This window comes from Eupeodes corollae, chromosome X (assembly GCF_945859685.1).
Source record: "Eupeodes corollae chromosome X, idEupCoro1.1, whole genome shotgun sequence".
NCBI lineage: Eukaryota > Metazoa > Arthropoda > Insecta > Diptera > Syrphidae > Eupeodes > Eupeodes corollae.
In genome coordinates this window covers 4,326,795-4,337,539 of record NC_079150.1, presented here as the reverse complement: position 1 = coordinate 4,337,539, position 10,745 = coordinate 4,326,795, and the positions used below count along the sequence as shown (strand labels likewise).

The 10,745-nt window shown below is 30.5% G+C and overlaps 1 protein-coding gene across 1 annotated transcript; it reads left to right on the top strand.

Moving 5' to 3' along the window:
- Window positions 1-2,695: 2,695 nt before the first annotated feature.
- On the top strand, window positions 2,696-5,711 carry LOC129953219 (uncharacterized). The gene is made up of 4 exons (XM_056066171.1): window positions 2,696-3,544; window positions 3,640-4,495; window positions 4,561-4,644; window positions 4,718-5,711. The coding sequence occupies exons 1-4, from the start codon at window positions 2,696-2,698 to the stop codon at window positions 5,161-5,163; spliced, it is 2,235 nt and encodes a 744-aa protein (XP_055922146.1). The 3' UTR covers window positions 5,164-5,711.
- The last annotated feature ends 5,034 nt before the right edge of the window (window positions 5,712-10,745 follow it).

Below are 10,745 nucleotides of genomic sequence, written 5' to 3'. Positions count from 1 at the left end.
TGATTTCTCAAAGTAGCCGTTCGGATGCGGTACTCAAATTGTTGGCCCCTTCCATCCCTGACATGACTCGCACACACAAATGGTTGAGAGTTGTAAGTCACCTAATTCTCTACGGAATGTTGGAATGATGTTCCTCCTGATTTGAATTTTACTTCTTAAACTTTGTAGCTAAAAGTACTACTTTTAACCAAGGACCGGAACAAGAACTTAATATGAATCGGAGATCCAGCCCTATTCCAATTGCGCAGCACAAATACATCATTTGTTGATCAATGAACAATCAAGGGATGCGGGTTCATATGAGCCATAAAGCTTATACAGTTCAATTGTATACGTAAAAATCAAAAAGTAATTTAACGATATTTATCTAAATAGTGTAAGGCTTTCTCAAAGTGTTTTTTTTTTTAATTTGATTTTAAATGAAATACAAAAACTTTTTTGATATTCAGAAATTTAAGAAATCTACATTTTGAAGTAAATTTGCTTTAGGTGCTCTAGAACTGAAATTTAAACACGAATTTCAAGAATATAAATGAACCAAAAACAGCAAAAGTGACACTTTCCTTAAACGGATGGCAAATTGGAAAACGTTTTATATTTATAAATTTTATATAAAAGCTTTGAATATCTAGAGAACTGAAGTAAAAAAATATTCTGCAACATGTAATTTATGAGTGTTTCTTCCCAACTTATTTGTTTGCTTAAATTTGTTTTTGTTTAATTTTTAGATTCAAGAACCAAACATTTTTCTTTCTACAATTGTTAAGTCTTGTTGACTAACTTTAAGATCAAAATATTTTCAAAAGGTGCACGCAACCTAATAGTTTTTTAGAATTTGTCTTCTAGCATCGGCTCCAATCTACGAATAAGCAGACTGATAACCATAATTATAAAAGACTCCTGAAAATTGGGTCCAAAAAATGCTTCAAAAAAAAAACAGATAAATAGAGATCGTGTCAAACTTTCTCATTTTCTGGGTTTTAGACCACATCTTGCATATAGTAATGTTGGTTTTTGTTTGTTTGAAATAATACTATCATTTAAAAACTTTTAGAAACGATTATTGTTAGAATTGTTTTTGAGGCTACCTACAACTAACCTCAGACATATCATGAGCACAATTATAGTTTTAGAATATTGTGTAAGCAGCTTAATAGTTTGTAATAACCCTGAACGCACTCTGCATGAAATCTGATTCGAATACAATCTTCAAAAATTGATATCTGTGTCAAAATGACAGAAAACAGAAAAGGAAACAAGAAATCTTTAATTTTTAACGTTTTACTTTATTTAACTGAATATTTGAATCAAAAACACTCTATACTAGAGTGTTTTTGATTTGAATATTAACACATTAATTTGTACCTAATTTCAAAAGTTTTTTTTTACCTAAAAACAAAAGTCTTTTCCTTCCAACAAATATTGAACAAAATAAACAAAAAGAATACATAAATGAATGAGGAATGGAAATATAAATGAAAAACTATGGATCCTGCAGAGAAAAAAAAGGAAGATAATGGTGATTCTGGTAAATTTCATTATTATTTATTGTTTTAGGTACTATTTTCTTGTTTCTGATGTTTATTTCATCGTTTTACTTGTTTCTTATGATATTTTTTTTTCTATTTGTTGTTTTGTCTATAGTATAATTTTTTGTACTTCGGTCTACTTTTTACTACAGTTCTGTTTTGAACCATGTTTGGACACTTGTTAGATTCAACGACATTTTAATTTTTCATTTTCTTGACCATATCTACCTTTTGCTTTTGAAAAAGGTCAGCGTAACTATCAATTTCTTGCCTCGAAGCGTTTTATTAATGAAGTCTAAAGGTCTATGTTTCGTTGTTGAATGTAAAGTCGAATTGTAAATTGTGATTACCTTAAACAATTTTTCATCTAAAGTAGAATTACCTTTTGAAGCATTCAAAATTCGAAGATGTTCAAGGTACCATGAAGCCTCTCTATAGGGTAGAGTAGCCTAATGGCGGCCCCCTCCAGTGGCCGGCCACCTCTCAGAAATGTCGTTGTAACTAGTGAATTCGTTTAGTTCTCTTCCAAATTTTAAATCTTAAATTGTTCTCTTAAACTTTTCTCTCAACTGTCAAAAATCTACTTGCGTTTGCTCAGTTGTTTTGAGAAAAATTAACCGGTTTGCGTCGCCTTGTAGCCGGGGAAGGTTTTTGTGTTATTTATTGTCAAAATCGTTAGTGAAATTGCTGTCAGAATTAGTGTTTTGAGTGTTCATTTTGTTGGTAAGTGTTTTCAAATGTTGTTTTTCTTATAAAATATATTATTCTTCATTAAAATTAACTTTTAAATGTGAAAAAATTTGTAATTTATTGTTGATTTTAAGGGGGCCGGAGATAGGACACACAAATAAACCTGGTTGCCTATTATCGGCCGCCCCGGCCGGAGATAGGCAACTCAATTTTTTTTTTTTATTTTTAACTTTGTACGCAAAATAATAAATAAACCTACTGTGATCATTTTGTACCAACAAAAATCGTTATAATTCAAAGTTTTCCAATGTTCGGCCCCCCCCTTTTCAACAAGAAGTCTTCGTGGCCGGATATAGGACACAAGTCTCCTAACTCCGGCCCTTTGTTTTATCTTAAGGTTAAAACAAATGTTTTTAAGGTTCCCACTTACATTTTGATGTTCAAATATTTAAATTCTTGTTTTAAGCGACTTAGCTATGACCCGGGTAAATGAGAAGCATGCAAAAGACAAGAAAAAGCGCGTCATTTCATATAAAGGCACAGATTTAGAGCAAGCATTATTTGAAATACGTCAAAATAAACTACCAATCAGAGCAGCAGCAAGAAGATTTAATGTTCCAAGGACGACTCTTCAGGACCGTATTCACAATAGAACATCAGATAACCTAGGGAAATTTGGTCCTTGTCCTGTGCTGTCTGCAGAAGAAGAAAATAAGCTAAAAAACTGGCTTGTAAATTTAGCAAAATGTGGCTTTCCACAAACTTGTGAAAACCTATTAAAAACGGTCCAAGACATTCTGCAAGAAGACGGTCGCAAAACTCCTTTCAAAGACAATAAACCGGGTAAGAAATGGTACTATGGCTTTATGCGACGCCATCCCGATCTAAGCCTACGAACTGCTGAATCTGTTTCCAAAAGCCGTGCACAAATAACAGAAGAAGGTATACGAAAATGGTTTAGAGAGCTGAAGGAATATTTGACAGAAGAGAATGCCTTAGATATTCTTGAGGAATCTTCTAGAATTTTTAACGCCGATGAGACGGGATTTAGTATGGCTCCAAAAACGGGAAATGTCATTGCCCCAAAAGGAATCAAAAATCTTTACGAAATCAAGGCATCGAATGAAAAAGAGAACATAACTGTTCTGATGACGTTTTCAGCAGATGGAAGAACACTTCCTCCTATGGTTGTTTTGCCCTACAAAAGATCGCCCAACTGGTTGAAATCAGTCCAAAATAAGAAGCCTGACTGGGTTTTTGGCAAGACTGAGAGTGGATGGATGCGGGGAGAAACTTTTCTTCAATATGTGAAAGATGGTCTTAACGTTTGGATATCCAAGAATGATGTTAAACGTCCTGTTCTTTTTTTTGTCGATGGACACGCTTCTCACATGTCCCTTGATTTGAGTAATTTTTGCAGCAGCAACAACATCATTTTATATGCACTTCCTCCAAACACTACTCATATCCTTCAACCGGCCGATGTGGGTGCTTTCAAAGGTATAAAATCAGTATTTTAAATGAATGGCGCAAACGTCCAGGTAGTCACGGCAGCACAATGAACAAGGAGAGTTTTTGTGATGTGCTAGAAGAGCTCCTAAATTGCAAGGACAGGACTACCATCATACAAAATGCCTTCAAGAAATGTGGACTATTTCCATTCGACCCTAATGCCGTAGACTACTCGAAATGTATACAAAATGCCTTAGAAGCTTTACATGCTACTGTTACCGATCTTGGTGGTGATGTTCGCGGTTCAAATGTTGAAGTTCCTGCTGGTGTATCTGGAGAGTGTTCTAGCGTTCATTCTGGTGGCGATGGGGATTCTAAGGGCAATCTTGATGCAGATCCTGGTGGTATATCTATTCGCGGTTCTGATATTGATGCTGGTGTTGGTATTATGGATGTTGATGTATGTGGTGATCTTGGTAACGGTGATAACGAGGAATTCGTGGTCAACTTCGATTGCGATATAGGCCGCATTGTGAACGTTGGTGGTGCTGGTAAAGATATCTCAAATACAAGTTTCTTAGAAGCTGAAAGAGTGATATTGCACCTAAAAGATGATCTTGAAAGCAAAAATATCAACAGTCAAGTTGTGCTTGACGTTATTCGCCAGGCCAAGCAAAACATTTTTGGAGTTTCTGGGATACCTGAAGACATTGAAGGGACTTACGAAGTTGCTTGTGATGGGACATTATTAAGAGTTCCTCAACCCAATCTAGACAGTGCATCCATGCAAGAAAAAATTCCACAGGATTACGAAACAGTCATAGGTAGCTAAGTATAAATTATAATTATGAATCTGCTTTTTTTAATACTTGATTTTTTTTTGTATAAGATACTATGGAGCTGGAAATAGTGAATGATAGTATTTTGCAAGAAATTCCTTCCCAAATTATTAGGGAAAATACACTGACTATGGGTAATTTTTATGCTCCATTTTCAAGGTCTTAAAAAAGTTAAAATTATTACTTATTTATATTAAATTTTGACAGAACCTCATACTTCAAAAAGCGCTGAAAACACATCCGTTTTTGAAAAGTATCTTAAGTATCCAAAACCTATACAAAACTCCGTCAAAAGATTTTTTAAGACTCAAAAACCACCTATGTCAATCTCATCTCATGCCTGGAAAGCGTTTCAAAAAAACAAAGAAGACGAAAAAAAATGTAAAGCTGCCGAAGTCGAAAAAAGGAAGCTTGACCGACAAATGAAAAGAGAAGGGAAGAAAAAAACTAATAAGCGAAAAAAGACTGTTCCAAAATGTCCTTCATGTAATGAAGATGTCCTTACAGACGTGGAAGAAGAAGGACTGAAAAATATAGGCTGTGATAGCTGTGAAAATTGGTTTCATCTACAATGCACAAATCTTTCAACCATGCCATTTGCAGATGCTGAGCTACAAGACTTTACCTGTTTAAAATGTGATAAAAAACATTAATAAATTGTTACTTTTAAGCAATTTATACATTCTTAAGTGTATTGAAAAAATAATATTTACATATGTACCTATAATTTTTTGATAATTCATAATTAGCTTTAAACAACATGTTCCTAACTGAATTAAATTTAAGGATTTTTTTATTTTAATTTTTAAGCCTCAAAAATGGATTTAATTAATTTAACTTATTTTTTTATTTTTGTTCTATTTATTTTTTTGAAGATAAATTACTTTTTTTTAAGTTTTCTTTATTAAAACGTTATAATAAAAAATATAAAACAATTCAAGACTTTTGTTTAGTAGGTGGCCGAAAATGGGACACCAGCTGGTCGGAAATAGGAAACAAGGGGCCGGCCACTGGAAAAATTACTTCTTTTTACAAAAAATTAAATAAAATATTTTTCGGTAAGAAAATTTATGTATTTTTTTATATTATCGATGCAGAAATCTATAAAGAATAATTTATTTCAAGAATTATTCGAAAATGTTAATATTTGTTGCTACTGTGCTATGTTAAATGAGGAAAAATCCTTAAGGGGCCGGCCACTGGCGACTCTACCCTATCAGCGTTTCCGGTTTTCATAGATGCTGTCGTTCTATGGAAAAAAAATATTATTTTCCTTTAGGAATTGCTCAAATGCAAAATGCAGGAATCACCATCAGAAACAATTTTGTTGTTGTTTCCTAAAAGTTGAATTCTCTGTTTGATTGCACTCAGTACTGCAATCCAATTCCTATCGTCCAAGGGATGGAAAGTTGCATATTTTGAGATTTTTAAACAAGTTCATGGGTTTTTCCGAAATGTACAAAGATGTGTTGAGTTTCATCCTTCATACCACTGTAGATGTTGGCCGCAGTAGAAATAACTTCATCGTTATTTGTGCCGGGCACCGGAATTTCACCAAATAAGCTTACTTCATCGTCAGCTTTTTGACTGTCACCGGTTTCATTTTCACCGAAAACGTACCTAGTCAACCCATCTGCGAAGACGTTTTCTTTCACCTTAAGGTACTCGATATCGAAGTCGTATTCGTTAAGCATTATTTTCCATCTTTGGAGCTTCATATTAGGTTCTTTTATGCCATGTAACATCACCAGGGGCTATTGATCCGTTCGAACAATTAATCTTCGGCCAAATAAATACGTTCGAAAATATTTCACTGACCAAACGACCGCTAAAAGCTCATGTTTGTTAAGACTTCGAGACTTATAACAAACAGGGTGGTTATCTTAGGTAAGAACTGCTCCTAAGGCGAAACTGAATTCGTCCGTGGTCAAAACAAATTGCTGGCAAAAATCAGGATTTCTAAGGATAGGGTCAGAAGTTAATATGCTTTTTAGAGTATTAAACGATTCAATATATTGTGGATCGGTTATTTTCAATTGGTCAGTTTTTTCAAGTATTTAATCATAGGGTACGCTACTTTGGCATAATCCCGGCAGTAACCGGTTATACCAAGAAATTGGTTTATTGCCTTAACTGAGGTTGAAAGTACCATTTCGGTTATTGATTTGATTGATAATTACATTTTCCTAATTTGTCGAATAAATCGTCGATGCTTGGCATAGGAAATCTGTCTTCTACTGCTTGTGTGTTCAACTTTCTGTAATCTCTTACAAATCCCCATTGTTTTTTCCCATCTTTATTATATTTTTGGGTACAATCGATATGGGCAAATCGTAGGGACTACAGCTAGGCATCTAGTTTTAAAATTGATAATGGCGTTCAAATCAAGAAGAATATTATTCCCTATTAATCCATCGAAACCGTTATGAAATTGATATTCCAAAAAGTTAACGAAATAGTCATTTTCATTAAATTTCTTAAACAAAGGAATTCTGTATTCTATATTTGTTTCGATCAAGAACTTTAGGGACATGATTTCTAGTTTGAACTTTCCATTTTGAATAACAAACGTTTTAAATAATGATGCGCAACTCAGCACCACAATCAATTACGAACCTTAAAGGGGTAATATGGTTTTGAATAACTATATAGGGAAGTCTTTAAGGCGATTTTCAGAAAAATTTTCGTTTTGGTTTATATTTGGGTTATTCGAAGATTATGCTGAATCAGTCTCATTAAAAGAGACATCCATAGGTTCGTAACTATTACTTTTTGTGAGGATTTTTTACAATTTTTGTTATTTTTTGGAATGTTTCCACTTCTTAAGTTAACATTCGATAAATTATTATTGTTTAGTTGTCTATCACTTGTTTCTTCATAATTTCTTGGGTAAGCATTATCATTATGCAGTACCGAATCATTATAAAAGTCTGTAATTGGAATTATTTTTGCCATATTGCATTGCAAACGGCAATAATAATATATCTTGAGAACATCAAAGATCATTTTAAGCGGTATTGAAAAACTCATCTTTATGTTAAGCCCGTGAACCGCTTTCCTCCTGTTTAAAAGTCAGATCAATTCATTATTGTTATTGATTTATTGCTTCTAAAAACCCGGCTAAATAAAAATGAAAAATAGGAATGCACTTTAGCAACCAGTAGTAAAATCACCTGCCATGAGCAGCCACTGATGATAATGCTGACCTAACGATCTTTCCCTGTCAAGCCCCACAAACAACTTCAGTAGTTGACAAACATCATACCACACCTGAAGCTTTTCGATCGCTACCTTAACTAAAACACACAAAAATCACAGGGCGTGTGGTTGGAAAGACCAGAATCTATACTGATACCCAGGAAAAAAACACGTTTCGAAAAATTTGCATTGAAAAAAGCTAAAATGAATAACACGCCAAAGATTTCACTTCTTCAGGATTCTTCTAGCGATGAGTGCTAAAAGTTCAGCGTCAGAGAAGAGACTCAGACACTTCATTACGATGGCAAAGCAGTGAACGACGAGGATTTAGAAGGGCTAACATTAAAACATTGTCGCTCACCCTGGTGATTATGTTCTCATACAATTTGAAAAATTCTATTACGTTTGACACGTATTAGATGTTGCAGAAAATACTCCTTTACCATACACAACCAAATATTTTAGGCGACAACATAAATCAAATGTTTTTTATGGGCCTTTAGTGGAAGGCGTTAAACTTGCACTTTCAAAAGACTTTCTTTAGGAAAACTTCCAAGCCCTGCGCAAATGGCTGAAACCTCCAGATCCAAGCAAAAACTTTAATTTTACGCTGATTTTTTTAATCTTGATATCTTGAAAATATTTGAAGTTTAGTTTATTCAATTACTTGTTACAACTCAATTTATGCAATATTCTGTATATTTTGTTAATTTTTTCTAAATAAAATTATTTGTGTGTTACGTTTTTTAATGAAAGTTCTTAAACTTGCAAGTTTTGGCAATAGGTAGGTCAAAACCTCCTAAGACAATGCCAGATCCTCCTTAAAAGTAGGAGGATTTGCCACTTTTACTATATTTCTTTTTCACTTCACATTATGATAACCCCTTAGATTACAATATTGGAATATATGTCATTTTAAAGTCAAATATATGTATAATTTTTAACGATGAGCTAAATTTTGGTTTAAAATGACGATCATCATTTTTGTGTCAAATCCTTCTCGCCTTACCCTGCTCATATGTTTTACTTTCCTGTTTCAAGCTTGTTAAAGATTTTTTTTTTTGAAAATGCAATGTTTCATGACTTCAATATAAAGATTTCATTCATTGAATTCACTTTAATATTGGGACTTCAAATTTTACAAACACCATACTTTACGAAAAATCAATGAAAACAATCTTTATGTGAATTCAATAAATGATTTATTTTGATTGCATTACCAAAAGATTGCGTTCTTTTACAGCTAAAACAAAATTTTCCTTACCTTCGATAGATTCGTAACGATTTTTCTTCCATAAAAGCTCATTTTTAATAAAAACGTTCTAGACACTGCTCGTAAATTAAACAAAGCTGTCAAGATCCTCTTTTTTTTAAATAAAAAATAATTTAAAACAAACTCAAAACTATAATAGTAAAATAATTAAAGATTTGTATTTAACTTTAAAAATACTGAAAAAAATTTCTAATAAACAAACGGTTCACTATACAAAATTTATTTTTTTTAATTAAGTTATTATTATTTCAACTTGATGTTGTATATATTTTGCATTCCTTTAAATTTGTTTAACTTTTTATTTGTGTTTTAGATATGGAAAATAAATAACAATTCTCAAACAGATTTGTTCTTTGACTTCTATATTTTAAATCACTATTTTCTTGTTTCTTTACAAATAAACTATATATAAGTGAAAGTTAAAGATTGTTTATTACTATGTATATATTAAGAAATAGAGGCAAATATAATAATTAAGTGCCTTTAAAAATAATTGTATTGAAAACATTAACATTCTTGTAAGTAATTCATATACATATATCCATAATTTATGTAATATAGCATAACATAATAAATAGATAATTATATTCATAGCTATTTTCCCTCTTCTGAGGTACTTTTCCATAATTGTTTTATATGTTGTAATTTATTGTTAACATATATTTTCTTTTATTTTTTTAATTCATCGGAAGTATATGTAAATATTTGTTGTATATGGGTTCCATAAGATAATAAATTTAATTCTAGCAAAATGTGAATTGTTTATTCACATGTGTCAATATCAAATTAAGCTTTGTCTTGTGTTGAAATGCAATAAAGTTATGATTTTGTTTTAATTAGGAGTACGTTACCTAGTATTTATTTTTTAAATTGGTATAATATAAAACGAAATACTATTTTTTAATCAAAATAAAAAAAGGAACTCTTGCTTATCCCTTATTAATTAATATTTGAAAAATAATTCGCCAAAAATTACTTTGCACTTTTAAAATTTGTATTGTAGTGTGGAAGAAAAAAAATGACTAAAACTTATTTCATAAATATTAAATTTACTAATTACTCAAAACTAAGGTTAATTCATTTACGAGTAAAATAACTTCGAGACATTTTATAATATAATTGTACATAAATTATTATTTTTACTATTATTATTTATGTTATTATTATCATTATTATTATTATTATTATTATTATTATTATTATTATTATTATTATTATTATTATTATTATTATTATTATTATTATTATTATTATTATTATTATTATTATTATTATTATTATTATTATTATTATTATTATTATTGTTATTATTATTATTATTATTTTTACTATTATTATTATTATTATTATTATTACTATTATTATTATTATTATTATTATTATTATTATTATTATTATTATTATTATTATTATTATTTTTACTATTATTATTATTATTAATATTATTATTATTATTATTATTATTATTATTATTATTATTATTATTATTATTTTTATTGTTATTATAATTATTATTATTATTATTATTATTATTATTATTATTATTATTATTATTATTATTATTATTATTATTATTATTATATTTTATTATTATTTTTGAATTACTGTTATTTATTAATTTTAATTACTTGTTATTATTATTATTTATAGTTATGGCCGTTTGGTTGCATGTTACTAATACGGCGTTCTATAAACTTTGGTTCTGACAACATATTTGAAAAATATGAGAAAAATGTTTAAAATCTAAGAATGGATTTTTTTGCA